The sequence below is a fragment of the Salvelinus alpinus genome, chromosome 26 (genome assembly GCF_045679555.1).
Source record: "Salvelinus alpinus chromosome 26, SLU_Salpinus.1, whole genome shotgun sequence".
In the NCBI taxonomy this organism is placed as follows: domain Eukaryota; kingdom Metazoa; phylum Chordata; class Actinopteri; order Salmoniformes; family Salmonidae; genus Salvelinus; species Salvelinus alpinus.
In genome coordinates, this window is record NC_092111.1 from 712,173 (window position 1) to 733,838 (window position 21,666).

General features: G+C 42.8%; 1 protein-coding gene and 1 long non-coding RNA gene across 2 annotated transcripts; one reads left to right on the top strand and one right to left on the bottom strand.

Moving 5' to 3' along the window:
• LOC139554402 (uncharacterized) lies at positions 1-11,774 on the top strand (the record flags this gene model as incomplete). Its single annotated transcript, XM_071367149.1, is given in 16 exon segments — positions 1-38; positions 136-297; positions 449-548; positions 755-975; positions 1,654-1,810; positions 1,981-2,204; positions 2,519-2,639; positions 2,940-3,136; positions 3,235-3,349; positions 3,564-3,733; positions 3,830-3,927; positions 4,100-4,230; positions 4,553-4,742; positions 11,251-11,392; positions 11,493-11,589; positions 11,659-11,774. Coding segments are annotated over 16 exon segments (2,237 nt in total), but the record flags the coding sequence as incomplete, so codon positions are not given.
• A 5,409-nt stretch (positions 11,775-17,183) lies between these two features.
• Positions 17,184-18,626, bottom strand: LOC139554385 (uncharacterized). The gene is made up of 3 exons (XR_011670830.1): positions 18,313-18,626; positions 17,739-17,809; positions 17,184-17,570 (listed from the first exon to the last, which is right to left on the bottom strand). It is a non-coding gene; the product is annotated as an uncharacterized lncRNA (long non-coding RNA).
• Between the last annotated feature and the right edge of the window lie 3,040 nt (positions 18,627-21,666).

Below are 21,666 nucleotides of genomic sequence, written 5' to 3' on the forward strand. Positions count from 1 at the left end.
CGAAAGCAAGGAGCGGCAACTTCCGGAGAGGAGCTGAGGTAGCCATGTTTCTGTAGTTTCACTACAGGATGGCGCTAAACAAAATGTGCATTTGTTGACAATTTGTTTAATTCCTGTTTCCATTTCCTGAGACAGGCTGTTGCTTCAGGATACAAAATGACAGCAGTCGTCTTTAGTCCTAGCAAGAAGGTCATGAATGTGGATGAGGTCCAAAGAAAGGGCTATGCAATAGCCAACACTCCCACACGGCTGGTGTTAAGAAGCCCTCATAAGGCAGAGGAGACATACCTCCAGAATGTAAGCTGACTTTCTCCACTTCCTCCATGAACTGGGTCATGTTCAGTAGAGCAAACATTTGGAAACGGTGGCCCTACCTGAACTCTGCAACATATTGTTAATACGGTGTGCCCTACTGAACACGGCCCTGGTGTGGTTGCCCCCTGAACAGGTAGCTGGGGTTCCGATGCGGGTGCTCTCAACCTCAACCTTCTTTGAGCAGAAGTGGCTGGTTACTCGAGTAGATGCTACGGCTGTTTGTCCAACACCAGGTTGAGTGTGAAATAATGGACTAACTTGGCAAATTAAGATCTTATAAACCCAGTTCTTAATTGGCTCCAGACAAGACTTTGATTTGTTATGTAGTGTTCAGTTGGGAAAATGTTTTGGGACTAACTTTTTCCAAATAATGGCACATTTGTTTTCAGTTGCAAAATGTTCTGTTATGATGTGCACTTGGCTTCTTGTTTCACTGCAGGGGCAGTGGCCTTTACTCCAGAAGTGATCACCTGGTACATGCCCAAGCACATCGACCCACTTTTCTCCTCTGATGCCTTCACCATGTTGGAGGTGTACATGGGAATTGACGCTAAGAGGCTGGACACTGAGGAAATGGCTGCCAGAAACTACTCGGTTTTAGTCACAGAGGCTCATATTATTGTTGAAATTCCGGTGGGGGCGGTTGGCGGCTATTTCAAGGTCTGCGTTGGATGAGTAAAATGTTCCTGTTTAATTTGTAAATCAAATCTTATTTGTAGAGCCCTTTACTGCAGCAGTTGTCAGTGCTTTGCAGTAACCCTTTGCCATCTCTCATGGGTAAACTCCTAGAAATGTTGTCTTGTGTAAAATGTTTCTTATTGAGCAATTGTCTGCTTAATCAGGCTAATATACAATGGATTGGTGGGTGTGTATACAGCCTGACACATTGGATTGCAAAATCGTGTGAATGTTGCATAAAATGACACTTAAACATACTCTACCGCTTGTCTTTGCAGTTTGTCCTTCAGCCGCTTGAAATTTGAGACCAAATATCCACACTAAAGTATTGTTTACCTGACTTTTTAGGGAGCCGGTAGCTTTGCCACTCAACTGAATGCAAGCAACGTTCGCTTACTGTTTACATATTGTGCAAGTGTTTACTTTGCGTGTCGGTTGCTTTGAAAATACACACCGCCGGAAATGCAAGTTGACAACCATATGCCTACCAGCTCTCTAAAGTCGGGTAAGCCGATATTTTGTCTTAAATTACGAGCGGCTGAAGGACAAACCACACAGATAACCGGTAGAGTAACATTCTGGCTTGTAAGGAACATTTAGCTGTTTTTGCACTCCACTTGTGTATTACAGCCTGAATGATTCACTCGTCTCCCTTTACAGAGCCATATTCAGGATGACCAGTACTTTGTCACTTACACCATTGAGCCCATGCTTGAGTTGCTGTGGATCGAGGAGGTCGCACACGAGGACACCAGCTACAAAGTCCTCTTCCCTATCACAACACCTCCGATGGCCAGGCCGCCACAAGTTCGCAACTGTGAGTCTGGTTTAGTTAAATAGTGCCTATGGTAATTTGGGATGCCTGGGTTGTTCATTAGGCACAAAACAGAAGAAAATGTACTGAAACGGGGAGGCAATAACAAATGTCCATTTTCGACTTCCATTGTACCGCATTTCAAAATGTTTTTTTTGTTTGCCAATGAACAGACACGCCCTTAGACACAGTTCCTGAGCAGGCAGTGTTTGTGCTTGAGTTGGGGACCTTCAACCTTGATGTGGAGCTGCTGAACATCACCTTTCCCACCATGGTGCTAACTGTTGCAGAGTGCAACGCCAGAGGCTTCAATGTTCAGGAGCAGAGATCTCTGGACAACACCTTGAAGACCTTCAGGATGGAGGTGCCCTTCTCAGACCCGGTGGTCTTTAAGGAGGTGTGTTTCTGTTAAATGCAAGGCCACACGCAGTGATTTGTACATGCCCTAATAAGTGGGCCACCAACAAAATATAAATAATGGCGCAAATGTACTTTGTATCCCTCATTTACTCAAGTGTTCCCATTATTTTGGCAGTTGTATGCATTCACTTGCCAATAGTGCTTGATTTAGAGGAATGAGTGCAACATTACTTTAAGTATATAGTTTGTTTTAATAGTCCCCATATGTACTTAGTTGTCACTTGATGTTGAATAGAGTTCTGTTACAACAATAATGCTATCAATTGACCAATGTGTTTAACTTCACTACAGAGAAGGGCGGAACAAGGTGTCACAACCTTCACTCTTCAGCTGATCTACGGCCTGGTCGTCTTTCCAGAGTTCGCTCCTTTCTCTCACTCTGCTGTTGTGGACGCTGTACTGCTGGACATTGGTATGTCTCTGGACTACGCCAAACTACTGTTGAATGGCTTCCTCTCGTTAATGATTGCAGTGAAAGCCCAACTAGCCATACTGTAGGTTTTACCTATGCGGTCTCTCTACAAAGAAAATGTTAAGCTTTAGAGTATTTGGACCTAGTGTCCTGTTCCTGATTTGCCAGGATCATGTTTATTCAGTCCCACCGTAGCAAAACATTTTTGCAACTGAAAACGAGGTTTTCTCCTTGGACAAGTTCAAGTAGTACCTTCCTGTTTTTTGTGCTTAATGAACACAACCCTGTTTGTCCTTGTAGTGCCACCCTCAGTCACTGGCAACTGTGATCAGGAGAACTTTCACATCACTGTGGACTACAGGAACCAAGATCCCTTTTTCGTGGTCTTGGTTGGCAAGCGGCTGCTTAACCATGAGCTTGCTCAACAGTATTTAACAGAGGGCGACGCAGACTTCACCATCACGTTGCCCTTCTCTTCGCCGGACGCAGTGTTTGAGGTACGATGCTCTCCCAAAACATGTTAACCTAAATTGCTGCAGCTAGCCTTTCCTTACCCTGTATACATGCATGCTAATGAACTCCCATTGGTTCCCAGTCGGTTCACCCGTCCTCTGTCAGGAGCAGACTGGATGTGGCTCTGTTGAATCCTTACAACAACATGACCATCAAATACTTTTCCCTGGCTTGCAGCTTCCTCAAAACGCTGACTGGTTGGTTCTCAAACAATTACTTCCGATAAATAGTCGTTTGACATGTTTACCTAACCTGGGTTCCTTGCAAATACTGTAAGTCTAATAGTAGTGCCAGATGGGCATGGTTTGCACTTTTGGTGCTATTCCATTGGTTCTACTGTGCTCAATGAAGTGTAACAAATACAGAACCCAGGTCTGATGGCTACCTGTCTTTTGCTTCCCCACCCCCAAGAGTGTTTCTCTAACGGAACGATGACTGCGCTGGCGGTCAAGGTGGAGTCTGCTCCCAGTCTGAACCCCGGTCAGCTGACCCTGAGCGACCCCGCCTGTGGTCCCACCTACAGCGACGATCGCTTCGCCTACTTCCACTTCACTGTCAACTCCTGTGGCACCACCAGGAAGGTAAAATGACTATTACCCTGAGGTGATGGGTACTGTGTATTTACGGACTGTTTGCTTCTGCAGGCTGTAATAAGTCAATTCCCCTCTACTACATAGTTTATCAACAATGTCATGCTGTATGAGAACGAAATCTCCTTGCCAGATGAACTTGAGGTGAAGCTGAATGGCACGACGTCTTCAGAGGAGGAATATCAGTAAGTGCATTACGCATCACAATTGTAGCTGTTAGATTTGATAGGTTTTTTTCTTCACCAATTGCTCAAAACTTTAACTTTGTATACAGGGAAAATGTGCCTCTACTACCAGTGTGTCCACTCCACTGCTTGAAGTTTCCCCTATTGAAGTTGCCTACATCCCTCTTTTTAGGTTAAAGGTTTCCTGCTACTATGTGGTCAACATCACTCGCACATTGGCCTTCCTCACCAGGCCGCGTGACAACGAGCTTTTTGCCGAGACTGGGACGGGTCGACTAATGGTCAGAATGAGACTCGCTCAGGGTAAGCGTGCACAAATTCAGAATTTCAACTTGGCCTCTAAATTCTAATCACTCCTGATGATCTGGAAATGGAATATAGAATCTTGGAAGGTGTCCTTTACAAAACCATTCCAAAAATGTAAGCCTTATGATATATTACCCTTGTGTTCTGAGATCTACAGGTGTGGCTATGGAGTAACGGTGAGGAGCTGATTTGGGAATTTGTCAGAAGCCTCTGGTGGGGTGGGGGGGCACAACAGGATATGATAAACGTGTGTTAATGGACAAGTTGAGATGGTACCTCGCTGTTTTGTGCCCACCGGTTGTCTCGTTCTGTGTTCCAGACGCCTCGTATAACACGTTCCACCAGGAGGAGGACTATCCAGTGGTGAGGTACCTGAGACAGCCTCTGCACTTTGAGGTGGAGCTGACCAGGTCCTCTGACCCCAAGGTAGCGCTGGTGCTTGACCACTGCTGGGCCACCCTCAACGAGGACCGTGACTCCCGACCCCGGTGGAATCTCATCATTAATGGGTAACTTGTTGTTTTTGGGCCTAAACAAGTGTTATTCCACAGGTGTGGTTCCTGAGTAATTAGCAACCTATCATGCTTGGCTGGCCATCTACTTTGACTACCGTGGCTATGCCCCCATCCATAGGTCATGAGTGGTCACAATGGTTTGAGCTTAAAAACGATGTGAGCCTTATGCGGTCTGTCAGCAGATCTCCAGCCAAATGAACACTTCTGGGAGATTCTGGCGCGTAGCATCACATGTTTGTTATCACTGAGTGGTCCCTGCAGCGTAGCATTGGAACAGAACGTATGATGCAAACAAACGACTCTAAACCGCCTTGTCTGAAAAGCATCTAAACAATGTTTAGTACTGATGAGAAGTAAAGGTCTTCACAACTTTATTCCACCTTTGCTTGTAAAATATATAAATGTTAATGCTATCATCTAGTCTAAATAACAGCTAGACTTGTTTTACAATGTGCTCACCAGTGATGCGGTACAAGGGAGCCATGTAAATCTAGTTTGGAAAATATGGCAGCCATGTTTGTCAAGCAAGAACTCCCTAATCCGGTTCACTGCGCCCATTGCCTGAGATCTTAACTTAGTTTGGCCACTTCAGCGTGTGACAAATCTTTGTACTTGTTACGGCGTACACATGACAAGTAGTTTACAATTAACAAATCAAAAAGCCAATTGTCACCTCCCCAAAGCCTAGCTTAACCGTAGCACGAAAGCTAAACAGTTGCAAGATATAGATCAATCCATTTAGTCCTCGGGAAGGTATTGTGGCGAGGATGATGCAGGAAATATTACTTAGATGGGGGATTTATCAACAATAAATGGAGGGGCAGACAGTTTTTCTAAGCTAAATACCCCTGAGGTACCATAGTTTACACTCTGATGCCGTGTTCAAATCAACTAACGGCTTGGAAGTCTGTCTTGAATGCACTGAAGTCTATGGGGGTACTCCGAGATCCCAGGTGTCTTAAACACCATACGTCAGTTGAGTCTGACAGACCCTTACGTGATAACCCGACTGCATTGTATGGCGTTAGCTCATATTCGGTACCACCTTCAAAAGTGTTTTACACACGTGTCCATTACAATCTAGGCAAGAATCAGAATGCATGAATAAAACGCTAAGTACATTATACTTACGGTATGCTACAGTAGAAACGTTACACAGAAAATAAGGCACTTTGATAGGAATGCACGCATGTCCAGTTATTTGTAAGGAAGGCAATGTGGGCACCAGGCAATAAATGTGCCAGGGGGAAAGTTTGTGCAAGGCCTGTTCTGACTAGGTGTGCAAATGTCTGTATGCTTGAAGGAAAGTTTGTCTGGCTCATTCAAATTCTCAAAAAGAAATTGTCTGCAACAGTGAAATGGGCTACTTTTGTGAATGAATGAGGCAAACTTAGAAGTTGAAACGGCCTATAGAAAATTAGCAGGTAGTGTGCCTTGGTTTGAGGTCAGCGCGGGTTAACTGTCCACATTTTGGAACGGTGAGTGCATTCTGACATCACGCGCATAACATAAACTCCCGCTGGGGTGACTGTTGAAGATATTTGGAACTCGCGTGTGGAAAGGTTAACCTGTTTGGGCTGCAGGGGCAGTATTGAGTAGCCAGATAAAAGGTGCCCATTTCAAATGGCCTCGTACTCAATTCTTGCTCGTACAATATGCATATTATTACTATTGGATAGAAAACACTCTAGTTTCTAAAACCGTTTGAATTATATCTGTGAGTAAAACAGAACTCATTTGGCACAAACTTCCTGACCAGGAAGTGGAAAATCTGAAATCGATGCTCTCTTCTAGGTCCTGCCTATAAATGGGCATGATACGTATTAGTATACATGCACGTCATACACCTTCCCCTGGATGTCAAGAGGCTGTGAGAGAAGAAATGGAGTGTTTATCTTGGTCTGAGTTGGAATAAATCGTCTTGGAATGACGTGTCACCCATTTCCTGTTTTCAGGAAGGCGCGAGGTTGGACCTGGAATTTCCTTCTGAAAAGCTTTCGTTATAGGCGACTACTATCTCCGGCTTTGATTTTATTTGATACATGTGACAATATCATCATAAAGTGTGTTTTTTCAATACAGTTTTATTAGATTTTTGAAATTTATTCTGGACGTTAGGCATGTTGTGTGCCTTTGTTCAGAAAGGAGAGCTTCGCGCCACTTGGCTAGTGCGCTTGCTAATTCAAGAGGGGAAAAAGGACGTTCTAAATCCAAACAACGATTGTTCTTGACAAAGGACACCTTGTACAACATTCTGATGGAAGATCAGCAAAAGTAGGACCCATTTTATGATATTTCATATCTGTCGAACTGTGTACTATTAGTTTTGCACCCAGGTTTTGGGCACTCGGTCGCCATAACGTAAGCCTTATGTGGTAATGAAGTCATTTTTAGAATTCTAACACGGCGATTGCATTAAGAACTAGTGTATCTATCATTTCCTATACAACATGTATTTTTTAGTTATGTTTATGAATAGCTATTTGGTCAGAATATGTGTGTCAGAAAAAAATTCCGGACGTTGTGGGAAAAAGTAGCTACGTTAGCACAATATATAACCACTGATTTCAGCTCTAAATATGCACATTTTCGAACAAAACATAAGTATGTATAACCTGATGTTATAGGACTGTCATCTAATGAAGCTTATCAAGGTTAGTCAAATTATATATCTTTTACTGGTTTGTTACGATCGCTAACTTTTGCTGCTGGGAAATGGCTTGTGTTTCTGGCTATTGTGGTAAGCTAATATAACGCTATATTGTGTTTTCGCTGTAAAACACTTAATAAATCGGAAATATTGGCTGGAATCACAAGATGCCTGTCTTTCATTTGTATTTAGGTATTTGGCGTTGGTGTCTGTAATTATTCTGTCTGCTTTCGGTGCAATTTCTGATTGTAGCTGCAATGTAAACTATGATTTATACCTGAAATATGCAAATTTTTCGAACAAAACATAGATTTATTGAATAACATGTTATAAGACTGTTGTTGGTTCTTGGTTAGTTAGGTTGGCTTTGTGCATGCTACCTGTGCTGTGAAATGTTTGTCTTTTTTGTATTTGGTGGTGAGCTAACATAAATATACGTGCTGTTTTCGCTGTAAAACATTTAAAAAATCGGACATGTTGGCTGGATTCACAAGATGTGTACCTTTCATTTGCTGTATTGGACTTGTTAATGTGTGAAAGTTAAATATTTCTAAAAAATATATTTTGAATTTCGCGCCCTGCACTTGAAGTGGCTGTTGTCATATTGTGGGCGGCCTCGGGCTTGCAGCCAGAAGAAGTTAAGACACTATGTTGGCGTTACCTACACCTTTTTACTCAATGTTATCCTTTTGGTTTGCTCCAGTTCAGTGTTGTGCCGAACTGCTGGGCAGTCGAATGGAAATCGAGAGCGGCTGGCAAGCTTGGCTTGCCTTTCCGATTGGTTTCATACAACTGCTCTTAACACTGACTGAATACTTGTTGAATTCAGGCACAAGTGACCTCTTGTGTTTAAAACGGTTATGCGCTTAACATAAAGGATGGTTCACACGCCTGTGCAGCATGGAAGTTGATGTTTAAAACTGAATAGGATCAGTGGACAGGATCCCTAGAAGCTGATGCCACTTTCAATGGAATTTCCTGTCCTAGAGGAATGCGCTAATTGGGAGTTGCTAAACATGAACAAATACCACGGTCAAGTGTAGCAGCATCTTGCTAACCTTATTTAGCTAGCTAATGTTCATATTTTAAAAAATGTCACACAGCTGGGTTTGTCATAAGCATTGATTTGGGTGAGCACTTTGCCACAGATGGACACCGCTGGCCTAATTTTTAACTTTGCCATCTTCTCAAGAATTTAAATTGGGTAACTATTGAAAGATGACTTATTTTTCCTACATTGTAATGGACACTGCAACCTTTGGTAGATGGGCTACAATGACTTTGCCCATGATTATGCACGCTGCAAATGACACTTTATTTTGCGGGTGTCTTTTCAGTATCTGGATACATGTTACACCAAGCAGTGGAGTGAAGCAACTTTATTGGTCAAAAGCATTTATTTGGGGGATCGGGTTTGCCAAATGCTATCAAATCACGCAATTTTACCATTTTTATGAAATGGTCGCAAAACCCCAAATTTGGCACCCCCTATTTTAATTTGCTCCGGCGGCCATGTGGACACAAGGCTCATCTGTCACGGGAGTAACTTTGCAGCAGTTTATTAAATCAAATGTCATCCTGGTGGGGGTGGTAGCAGTTTGAAAAAACAGGCTGAAAATGTTTTGTAGATCATAGGAAAAGACACCACATTCACATGGCTGTGCACGAAATGGGCAGTTCAGATTTGTCACTTCAGCTGCTTAAATCGTTGTGCAAAATCCTGAGAAAGCTCTGGCCGTCGTCTGCCAGCTCAAGTGGATTTGTACTGGTGTGGGCGTTTGTCTCTTAATGTAACGTCTTCAGATTTCACAAATCCCTTTTTGCTAATATCTGTCAGTTAAACAGTAAATGATTAACCTCCCAAAGATGCAAATGACAAAAGTAGGCCTAAACTGTCAATGCGTAGGTTACTTTATATAGTAGAGCTGCTCCCTTCACAGAAGTCCTCCACGTGTGCATCTGATGCCATGGGTGTAGAATAATTTTTTGGGGACCAATTTTTCCGACAGCGGAAGAATTGCTCTGGCGCATTGCATGAAATTCTTAATTAAAATGAATTACTTATTTTGAAAAATATGATTGCGTTGTTGATGATACCGACTGTCTATTCGGCAACTTTGGTTAAACCACGGTCAATTGATCAATATTCAGGTCGCCTGTAGTCTGACCATTCTGGATCATTTAGAACTTTAAGAACCATTTAGAGGGACGTCTCACCACATGAGAATGCATTCATGTCAATGTAATTGAATATACATGTTGGACATACGACGTAGACATTTGACATCCGTCATTTAACTAGCTATAAAAGCCTTTGCAGTAGACAAAGTAATATTGTTGATGAGAAATGCTATGGCATTGCTAGTATGACCCTCGACAAATTAAATGCATTTTTTTCAAATAGGCAGCCCAATTTCTGTTTTTTTAGATAAATAAAAAATGTACTAAATCAGATTTTTCCAGGTCTGATGGGCCAAAAGATCAGAAATTTAAAACCAACAAACTACTGTCGTGACGTGACCTTGAATTATCTGAGGACTGTTTAATTGTTACCCGACTCTAAATTAATCGTGTTAGGATTTGGGGTGCCGAGGAAACGGTTTTAAAGATACCGTCTCCCGACTTAAACTCTAGACGGTAGAAATCTATTACATTGCTAAAGTCAACTTATTAACCATTACATCGTATCCTCCTCGCAGCTGCAAGAACCCCAGCCTTATGATTCAGTACTATACAAATTGGTTTAATTTATTTACTAGCTAAACACACAGGTCCCTAGCGGACTGACACAATATGACGGCTTGTTACGATGTCTCCCCCACCCATGGTTCCATAAGGGACACTTATCGTTGTTACATTTTTGCATGAATGTATTTATGTGGGATGCCGCCGTGGAAAGGTAGGTGGTTGGGTCTTCTCTCTGATTGGCTCCCTGAGGTCACAATGTCGTTAGTTGTCCGTGGTTCCAATGACTAGTCTTGAACGGAACTTCAGGATGGATTTTCCTTTCACTCATTCTGGAAGATGGGCTAATCAACCCTGTCGCTGATTCCTCAGTGGGTGATGAGAGTAGGATGGTTTGGATAGCAGAATGGTCCCACTGAAGTTAGCTTTTCTAGGTACTTGGCTCCAAACAGCTAATCGGCTGTACCAGTGACTGTCTGTCTGAGGGGTGTTTATTCTCCCTCGTGTTGGTATTCAGGTTTCGGACCACTTGACATGAGCTGCAGCTCGCCGTCCTTTGCGTTTAGGAAAGTTCCAACCATTTCAAACGTGTAGCTAGCGACTCACGGTTTTCTGGTCTAATGTTAATTTCAGTTACCAATCCTTTTATGCACTCTGGCCGCCGGGGACGGTTCTGACACGCTCTCTGATGTCACTCGTGGCATGGCTACTTACTATGCACATTTTCTAGGAGTTTCTCTAATACGTTCAAAAGTGAATACTGGAACAATATTTCTAACATAAGACTGGTCAGATAGAAAAAGAATGTCATGTTGATTCTTATTTTGTGATTTTTAAAAAGGAAATACTGGAACTAGAAAAGTGCTCACACTACAGGTAGGAAGTCTCGAGCCTTTACATTGTATATGAAATATGTTGGGTTTTTCAAGACCGAGGTGAATTTAGGAGGGGTAAGAGTTGATGGGGAAAAGCCTGGTAACAAAGACATTCCTTTAGTTCATACTGGAGGGGGAGAAGGAACCCACTTCTCCTGTCATTTACAACACGGTGTGAATTGATCTGATCCTCACAGTACAGTCATGACACCACCATAAGACTTCGTACACAAGGCGGTTGGGGTTTAGTGTTTTCTTGTTCCTAACTTAGTCCCTCTCTCTACACTGGCAGTTGTGAGAACCCGGAGGATCCGTACCGTGTAGTCTTCCACCCGGTGGTAGCTGACGCCAGGGTCCACTTCCCCCCTCACGTCAAACGCTTTGAGGTCTATATGTTTTCCTTCGTCGAGGATGCGGTTGAGCCGAGTGGCCAGGTAACAAAGTTCACCCAACAATCTTTATAGGTTAATTTTGTGAGTGGCAATCATCCCTTTTTTTAAATGTATCTGACACCATCAAATCTTTGATTCCTAGGTCTTTGTCCATTGTGATGTGGTCATCTGTGACGCCAGTAGTCCCTCTGGCGGCCCCTGTAGTGGACAATGTGTGAATCGGGACAACCCGAAAAGAGGTAGGTCTTGTTTTATGCTTTTCAGACTGTCAGACCATAACTGAACTAATAGGTTCTCTCTCTCAACAGGTCAACGACATGTCAAAGACCTCTTTGAGGAGCGTCATTTCTATGTTTCTTCTGGATACATTCTTTGGGTGTAATGGCTTGTTCTAACATGTCAAATAAAGTGTTCTATATAACAATTACGTTTGCTTTACTTGCGTGGCAACATCCTAACCGTTGGAGCTACCTTAATTGTATCTGATTTGCGTATAACACCAAGGCGCATGTACTTTAGTGGATGTAGTAGGCTTGTCATCTGACGTGTATCAATCAACCCTTTTGTAAGCATGGAACTCTGAACCATCCACACCAATTTCCCGTCTAGGACGAACAATGGGTGTCAAAACAAAAGCTTTCCAATGTCCAGTAGGAAGAACTGACTCGATGTTATAGCAGATGGTGGTTTGCCAAAGTGAGGCCAGCAGGGCTGTGGTTGGCTGCAGGCCCCAGGGAGCGCAGCAGTGTTGGGAATTTCCAACTGAAATTACAACTTTACTTGATACCTCTCACTAGCTTGGTTTCCATCCAAATATGGACCTTTAATGATATGCATGTATATCTCAAATGGGGAGAGCTTGACTTTCTCACTACTTGTTTTTTGTAAGAAGTGTTGACAAGCTGAATGTACGGAGCTGTCTGTTTTTAAAACTACTAGCGCACAGCTCAGACACCCATGCATACCCCACAAGACATGCCACTAGAGGTATCTTCACAATCTCCAAGTCTGGACTAGGGAAGGTAGAGTCATGAATACGTTGCAATCTATTCCGCATCAGGATCAGATTTAAAGAAACACCTTACGGAACTGAAGAGATGCAGCAGTTCCTCCTTTAAAAGTTGCGAGCTTGCACCGCGGGACGGCTTCATTGCTCCAGACCACAAGGGGGAGTTGGCGCACTGGAGGATGAATTAGTTGGGTAACATAGATAAATAGGATGTTTAATTTACATAATATGCTTATGTGAGTTGTCATTAGAATGTGTCCCTTTGGACTATACCGTTGGCAGTTGCACGTTTCCCTTCTCAGCTAGGGCTCAGTCACTTGGGGCCCAGAGAGGGGAGACGTCAGAATGGAACATTGTCTTCATATGTGAAGGGATGGCGTGATTAAGGGGGAACCAATTATCTCTTGGCTCAACAATGTCTGTGCGCAAGTCACTACCCTCAGTGAGCTTGTCCAGGAGTGGGGAGAAGAGGTTTACTTGAGATGGGATCAGATTTATTTATATAGCTCTTCTTACATTAGCTGATATCTTAAAGTGCTGTACAGAAACCCAGCCTAAAACCCCAAACGGCAAGCAATGCAGGTGTAGAAGCACGGTGGCTAGGAAAAACTCCCTAGAAAGGCCAAAACCTAGAGGAACCAGGCTGAGGGGTGGCCAGTCCTCTTCTGGCTGTGCTGGGTGGAGATTATAACAGAACATGGCCAAGATGTTCATAAATTATCAGCATGGTCAAATAATAATCAGTTATCGAGGGTGCAGGAAGTCCTCACCTCAAGAGTAAATGTCAGTTGGCTTTTCATAGCCGATCATTAAGAGTATCTCTACCGCTCCTGCAGTCTCTAGAGAGTTGAAAACAGCAGGTCTGGGACAGGTAGCACGTCCGTTGAACAGGTCAGGGTTCCATAGCCGCAGGCAGAACAGTTGAAACTGGAGCAGCAGGTGGACTGGGGACAGCAAGGAGTCATCATGCAAGGTAGTCCTGAGGCATGGTCCTAGGGCTCAGGTCCTCCGAGAGAGAAAGAGAATTAGAGAGCATACTTAAATTCACACAGGACACCGGCTAAGACAGGAGAAGTACTCCAGATATAACAAACTGGCCCCCCGACACATAAACTACTGCAGCATAAATACTGGAGGCTGAGTCAGGAGACACTGTGGCCCCATCCGAAAATACCCCCGGACAGGGCCAAACAGGAAGGATATAACCCCACCCACTTTGCCAAAGCACAGCCCCCACACCACTAGAGGGATATCTTCAACCACCAACTTACCATCCTGAGATAAGGCCGAGTATAGCCCACAAAGATCTCCGCCACGGCACAACCCAAGGGGGGGGCGCCAACCCAGACAGGAAGATCACGTCAGTGACTCACCCCTCCTAGGGACGGCATGAAAGAGCACCAGTAAGCCAGTGACTCAGCCCCTGTAATAGGGTTAGAGGCAGAGAATCCCAGTGGAGAGAGGGGAACCGGCCAGGCAGAGACGGCAAGGGCGGTTCGGTTCGTTGCTCCAGAGCCTTTCCGTTCACCTTCACACTCCTGGGCCAGACTACACTCAATCATATGACCCACTGAAGAGATGAGTCTTCAGTAAAGACTTAAAAGTTGAGATCGAGTCTGCGTCTCTCATATGGGTAGGCAGACCATTCCATAAAAATTGAGCTCTATAGGAGAAAGCCCTGCCTCCAGCTGTTTGTTTAGAAATTCTAGGGACAATAAGGAGGCCTGCGTCTTGTGACCGTAGCGTATGTGTAGGTATGTACGGCAGGACCAAATCGGAAAGAGGGGTAGGAGCAAGCCCATGTAATGTTTTATAGGTTAGCAGTAAAACCTTGAAATTAGCCCTTGTCTTAACAGGAAGCCAGTGTAGGGAGGCTAGCACTGGAGTAATATGATAACAATTTTGGGTTCTAGTCAGGATTCTAGCAGCCGTATTTAGCACTAACTGAAGTTTATTTTGTGCTTTATCCAGGTAGCCGGAAAGTAGAGCATTGCAGTAGTCTAACCTAGAAGTAACAAAAGCATGGATTACTTTTTCTGCATCATTTTTGGACAGAAAGTTTCAGATTTTTGCAATGTTACGTAGATGGAAAAAAGCTGTCCTTGAAACAGTCTTGATATGTTCGTCAAAAGAGAGATCAGGGTCCAGAGTAACGCCGAGGTCCTTCACAGTTTTATTTGAGACGACTTTACAACCATCAAGATTAATTGTCAGATTCAACAGAAGATCTCTTTGTTTCTTGGGACCTAGAACAAGCATCTCTGTTTTGTTCGAGTTTAAAAGTAGAAAGTTTGCAGCCATCCACTTCCTTATGTCTGAAACATAGGCTTCTAGTGAGGGCAATTTTGGGGCTTCACCATGTTTCATTGAAATGTACAGCTGTGTGTCATCCGCATAGCAGTGAAAGTTAACATGCTTTCGAATGACATCCCCAAGAGGCAAAATATATAGTGAAAACAATAGTGGTCCCAAAACGGAACATTGAGGAACACCGAAATGTACAGTTGATTTGTCAGAGGACAAACCATTAACATGAGACAAACTGATATCTTTCCGACAGATAAGATCTAAACCAGGCCAGAACTTGTCCGTGTAGACCAATTTGGGTATCCAATCTCTCCAAAAGAACGTGGTGATCGATGGTATCAAAGGCAGCACTAAGGTCTAGGAGCACAAGGACAGATGCAGAGCCTCGGTCTGCGCCAATAAAAGGTAATTTACCACCTTCACAAGTGCAGTCTCAGTGCTATGATGGGGTCTAAAACCAGACTAAAGCATTTCGAATACATTGTCTTCAGGAAGGCAGTGAGTTGCTGCGCAACAGCTTTCTAAAATTGAGAGGAATGGAAGATTCGATATAGGCCAATAGTTTTTAATATTTTCTAGGTCAAGGTTTGGCTTTTTCAAGAGAGGCTTTATTACTGCCACTTTTAGTGAGTTTGGTACGCATCCGGTGGATAGAGAGCCGTTTATTATGTTCAACATAGGAGGGCCGAGCACAGGAAGCAGCTCTTTCAGTAGTTTAGTTGGAATAGGGTCCAGTATGCAGCTTGAAGGTTTAGAGGCCATGATTATTTTCATCATTGTGTCAAGAGATATAGTACTAAAACACTTAAGTGTCTCTCTTGATCCTAAGTCCTGGCAGAGTTGTGCAGACTCAGGACAGCTGAGCTTTGGAGGAATACGCAGATTTAAAGAGGAGTCCGTAATTTGCTTTCTAATGATCATAATCTTTTCCTCAAAGAAGTTCATGAATTTATTACTGCTGAAGTGAAAGCCATCCTCACTTGGGGAATGCTGCTTTTTAGTTAGCTTTGCGACAGTATCAAAAATAAATGTAGGATTGTTCTTATTTTCCTCAATTAAGTTGGAAAAATAGAATGATCGAGCAGCAGTGAGGGCTCTTCGATACTGCACGGTACTGTCTTTCCAAGCTAGTCGGAAGACTTCCAGTTTGGTGTGGCGCCATTTCCGTTCCAATTTTCTGGAAGCTTGCTTCAGAGCTCGGGTATTTTCTGTATACCAGGGAGCTAGTTTCTTATGACAAAAGTTTTTAGTTTTTAGGGGTGCAACTGCATCTAGGGTATTGCGCAAGGTTAAATTGAGTTCCTCAGTTAGGTGGTTAACTGATTTTTGTCCTTGGGTAGGCAGAGGGAGTCTGGAAGGGCATCAAGGAATCTTTGTGTTGTCTGAGAATTTATAGCACGACTTTTGATGCTCCTTAGTATATAGAGTTGACAATTAAGTTATGCCTTGGATGAGGTAATGTTTTGGTACTACGAAGTAGTTTTAGAGACCAAACTGAGCGATAATTTATAGCGAATGCAATCTGGCTAAGGGATACTCCTTTCTCAAGTTAAAGGCCCTTTGTGAAGTTTTCCTAAGATCTGTGGTTTGTCATGTAAGTTGAGAGGGGTGTATCTTTGCTATAAAAAATCTCAATTGCCATTGTTGGAACTCTCAACAATTAATAGATAGTGAATTGTTGAAAGTCACAGGGCTTTGGTAAAGCTCATATTATTAAAGATTAAGTTTAAGTATAACTCTGACGTGTGTGTGGTTTGTAACTCTCCTCATTTGGTAATACAGGGAATTGCCACGACAGCACTCATAATGCATTTGGGTCCCAAGGCTTTGTGATGACGAATTTTGACGCGAGCCACCCTTGCCTTGTGGCGCTCAACGAAGATGGCTGACGTCTTAACGAGTCAAGCAAATGTACAATTTGAGAGGAATGTGTTAATGTAGAGACAAACGCATTGACTGCACAATTGTGTAAGCTTGCCTTGCAATGCAGCTGAAGTAACATAGCTAACTATTTACTTGCTTATTGTGTCGGGTTAAAAATAACTATGTAGCCGATCTGGGTATGGACCCTAAAACGTAAAGTTCTGAACTAATATTCATACCAATCAATGAACCTCAAGTCTGAATGGCATTAATGAAGCCAAGAGTAGAATATTACTTTAATGTGCCAAGGATGCAAGTCCCATATACACATGTACTGTAGTTACCACATTGTAGCCTGTACATTGAATATATTCACCGATCATGTACTCTTCCTTGGCAAATAAAGGTGCGGTTCAGATATGGCAGACAGTATTTTTCAGTCATATCAAACGCCATTATTTAAATGATGCGGTGTCTGCATGCATTACAATTATACACTTTAGTGTTTACTGCTCCTGGGATATCAATGATTACACATTGTAACTATACAATAGAATAAACATGATTGATCTGTAATTCATAGAGAGAAAAACCTATGAACATTTAACTCCATTAATCTGAGGACGGACACAGGATAGTATTTCAACCAGTGGAGAATGTGAAACGCTTTATTGAAAGAAGTGCATTTTAATTGTAATATTATAAATACAAGTTCAATCTTGGGCGGGCAGGTGGACTAGTAACCGGAAGGTTGCAAGATCGAATCCCCGAGCCGACAAGGTAAAAATCTGTCCTTCTGCCCCTGAACAAGGCAGTTCTTAGGCCGTCATTCTTATCTGACTTGCATAGTTAAAAAAAAAAAATGGTAGGCAAATCTGTACTTCAATGCACATATGGTGTGCATTAGAAGATGAGGTGGGTAGAGAGGTAAGAACAGCGGCAGATAGCATATGATTCATGAATGACAGTGCTACCCTAATATTCTCTCAGTTCATCACAATTGCGCTGTCGGGACTGGATTCCTCTCACATCAAAACATACCTGCAGACGAGAGAGCATGATTAAGCCTCTTTTTTTGTCAAACACGGTCAGTCATCTTAAATCAGAAGGTGAAATGCAAAACTGACCTTGGATCATTAACTCTGGGGTTTCAATGTAAAGCATCTCTTTAATAATACTTCCTGTTGACTCAACCAAGTGACATCTCACCTATGATCAGGCTGTGCCCTCTGTCAGCCAGTTCAGATGCGGGAGAGGTTCAACAAAACAGCTGATATAACCTAGAGGATTTAGGGGGAGAGGGTTGACGTGAGTGGCTACAGAGTACTTTAAGCTGAAAAACAGACCCATGAGGACAAACAATAGAAGATAATGCCAATAGGTGTCTCACCACTTGGTTATTGCAAGGCTAACCCATGACTTAGCAGCAACAGATAGTCCAGTGAAAATGGCTGTAAATCTGAAAATTAGCAGCTGACATCTTAAGTTTTTTTTTTAAATTCATGCATGTGAGACAGATTCCATGTACAACAAGACAGGCAGAGATGGAGAAAAATAACACAGAACAGTTTAATTACCTCTGGTTAGGGACACTTTGCCAGCAATAAAGCTTCCACGGCCTGGTCCTCACACAGTGAACATCTGGCAATATCTACATTTTCGACCCCCTTGGTCAGCTCGCTCTCTGAAAGTAAAGAAAACAATAACTGAGATATGACCGTTATATCTAAAGCAGCACATGTCATTTTTTTAGGATACGTCAATACAGCCCAGTGCTGCTTACCTGAGATGCCATCTTCGTAGGTGTCCGCTTTGACTTCCTTTTCTGTCGGGGAAAAAATTGCTGTCAGAACAATTATTTTGACAAAAAGTAACAAATGCACCTCCATAGCATATAACAATTTGCCTGTAAATAACCACACCTTCATACAAGCGTGCTACTATTTTTTGAAATAACAAAAAAATATCAATTGTTGTTGGAAGATATGGGTATGGTGAATTATTTGTCAACCATAAAACACCTAATGTGGTACACACAATTAATAATATAAAAATAACTGATTATCTTAAAATGGAAAAATTGTCACATATATGGTTCTTCGTCTGTAGGATTCATTTACTTACTGTACAGACAAGTATATTTTATACATATACATTTTTTTAAATGTATTCCATAGATGCATTTTGAATTTCTAAATGTCAATATTTTATTTTCTGTGTCACGTGTTTATGCCCATTTATGTACATCCTGTGTATGTTACCCTTCCAATGAGCTTATCATATAAACTACAACGCGAAAACTACGGTTTACCTCACTTTGAATCATGTTAGCACAGGTAACAGCCGTTTACAGTCTTTCTTTAGTTTTTCATTCGTACTCTTCCCAATTCACTTAAACTATATTTCTTTATTTCCCATGGGCTTCCCCAGAGTACCCCCTAGTGGCTGGAATACAACTGTATTAAGCCCCTTACAACACCCCCCTGCAAAAACGAAATGTTGTCCCAGTTGCAGCCTAGTATCTGTCTTGTTTGGCACACTTTGTACAAAATAATAAAATGCAGTACTACAGGATATTTCTTAAAGTAGCTCTTTATTAGCTAGCTATAACTGGCATGTTCACGTATCGCCAACCAGCATCAAACTGACCATGACCTAACCATTTGGGTGGTCTTAACCAATCATAGCACAGTATGATATGGCGGTAAAATGCATCCAATTATAATTCAGTATGTTTACACATATGAATATTACATCCCCCTTCTTTTAAAACAAAAGAAAAATGTTTACATATTCTAAGTGTTTCTTTTGAAAACATGCTCTGCAGTTTGAACTCAAGGTAAGTAACCATTTATATTTTATACTACACCAACTGAATCAACATAGACTCTGAAACAATGATCCAACATACTGTTACTTTTCGAACAAGGGATTCTCAGCAACTCAGCTTTCACAGTAGAAATACATCTTAACATTTCAAACAAATACAATACCAAAGCATTTCAAGTGAACTTTCAATAACAAGTTTACAGTGTGGAACTCTTTTAGGTAAGCGATCCGCTTACACCCTTTGACATTTCACAGGTCTAGGACAGCTCTGGGCTTGACCTCTCTTCCTGACCTTGTGCGATATGATGCTGAGTATGCTTCTGTGTCAGTCAACAGTTCTTGTGGTGTTGCAGGTAAGTATGGTGTATGTTGTGATGTGTGTGTGTGTGTATGTGTTTAGTCCATCACGTTCTCTTTCAGGGGAACAGTTCATCTCATCAGTGTGTTGTTCTTTTGTGTTCAGTAGGTGACGACGATTGCGGCGGTACACCGCTCCTTCTGCGGTGAGGACGTGCTATGAACGTTCAGTGTCAGCTGGCTGGATGACGACTGCTGGCTTCCAGAGGCCATGCTCCTGGATTCAAACTGACTCTCCGTCGATCAGTGGTGGCAGTGGTCTAGCTGACCTGTCGTAGTATCGCTTTTGTTGTTGTTGTCTCTGTGCACGTTTTTCATGCATTTCCTTGTAGCTGACGACCTCAGGTTGTAGCTGCTGGTTGGTGCTGGGAAGGATTGAGCGAAGTCTGCGGCTCATCAACAGCTGGGCTGGTGATTTGAAGTTGTCAACTGGAGTGTTGCGGTATTCAAGGAGGCTGAGGTAGGGGTCTCTCTTGTCTGCTTTTGCTTTGTCCATTTAGCAATCTGCACTGATTTTTCAGCAAGGCCATTACTTTGAGGGTAATGTGGGCTTGTGGTGACGTGTAAACTCCCATGCTTTTGTGAAGGATTCAAACTCATTTGATTTGTAACAGGGCCCATTGTCAGATATTAAAGTCTCTACAATGCCATGCCTGGCAAAGGCTGCTTTCAGCTTGTGTATCACAGCTGCAGATGTGGTGCTGTGAAGCTTGTCGAGTTCGAAGTATCTGCTGTAGTAGTCAACTGTTACGATGTAGTTCTCATTGTTCCAGGTGAACAGATCGGTTGCCACGACCTGCCAGGATCGGTCTGGGATACAGTGAGGTAACATTGGCTCTTTGGTGTTTGAGGGGCGTCGTTCAAGACATATGGCGCATTTACCAACAAAGTCCTCTATTTGTTTGCACATTCCGGGCCAAAACAAAATGTCCCGTGCTCTCTGTTTGCACTTTTCCATGCCCATGTGTCCAGCATGGATCTTTGTCAAAATCTCTTCCTGAGACTGGTAGGAATGATGATTTTCTCTCCTTTGAAAATTATTCCGTTGATCTGTGATAGTTCATCAGGATGGTTCCAGAATTCTGAGACGCTCTGAGGGCATTTTCTCCTCTCCTCAGGCCGTCCATCCTGTATGACTTTCCTCAGCTGTGCAAGTTGTGAGTCCTTTTCTGTTTCTGCTTGGATCTCCTTCAGTTTTGTGTCACTAACTGGTAAGTTGCTGTACACAGTGTGCACTTGCATGTCCATGCCTTCACTGAGGCTGCTGTCCTTATAGGTAAGAAACTTCCTGGAGAGCGTGTCTGCGACAGGGATGCCTTTGCCTGGACGGTGAGTGATTGTGAAGTTGTATTTTTGTAGTTGAAGAATCATTCTCTGTAGCCTTGGCGGGGCTGCGGCTAGTGGTTTCCTCATGATTGACTCAAGGGGCTTGTGGTCGGATTCCACAATGACTTGTCGTCCATATACGTACTGATGGAAACGTTTACATCCGAACAGAATGGCATAGAGCTCCTTTTCAATTTGAGCGTAGTTGATTTCACAGTCTGTGAGAGATTTGGAAGCGTAGCCGATGGGCTTTCCTTCTTGCAGTAGCACTGCACCTAGTCCATACTTCGACGCGTCTACTTGGAGTCTGAGCTCTTTGTCTGGGTCGTAGTAGGCAAGGATTGGTCCTGGTTCTCTCGTGATCAAGTCTTTCACATTTCTGGAAAGCAATGTCGTGTTGCTTGTCCCAGAGAAACTCACTGGACTGCTTTAGCAGTTGATGCAGGGGTGCATTAGCATTGGAGAGGCTGGGTGCGAACTTGGCTAAGTAGTTGACCATGCCAAGCACTATAAAGTGTGGGCCTGTAGTATCTGTAAATCAACTTAACATTGTTTTTTATTTCCATATGCAGATAATAAAGCATCATTGTTCATGTAATAATCTAATATTAGCATTATACCTCTA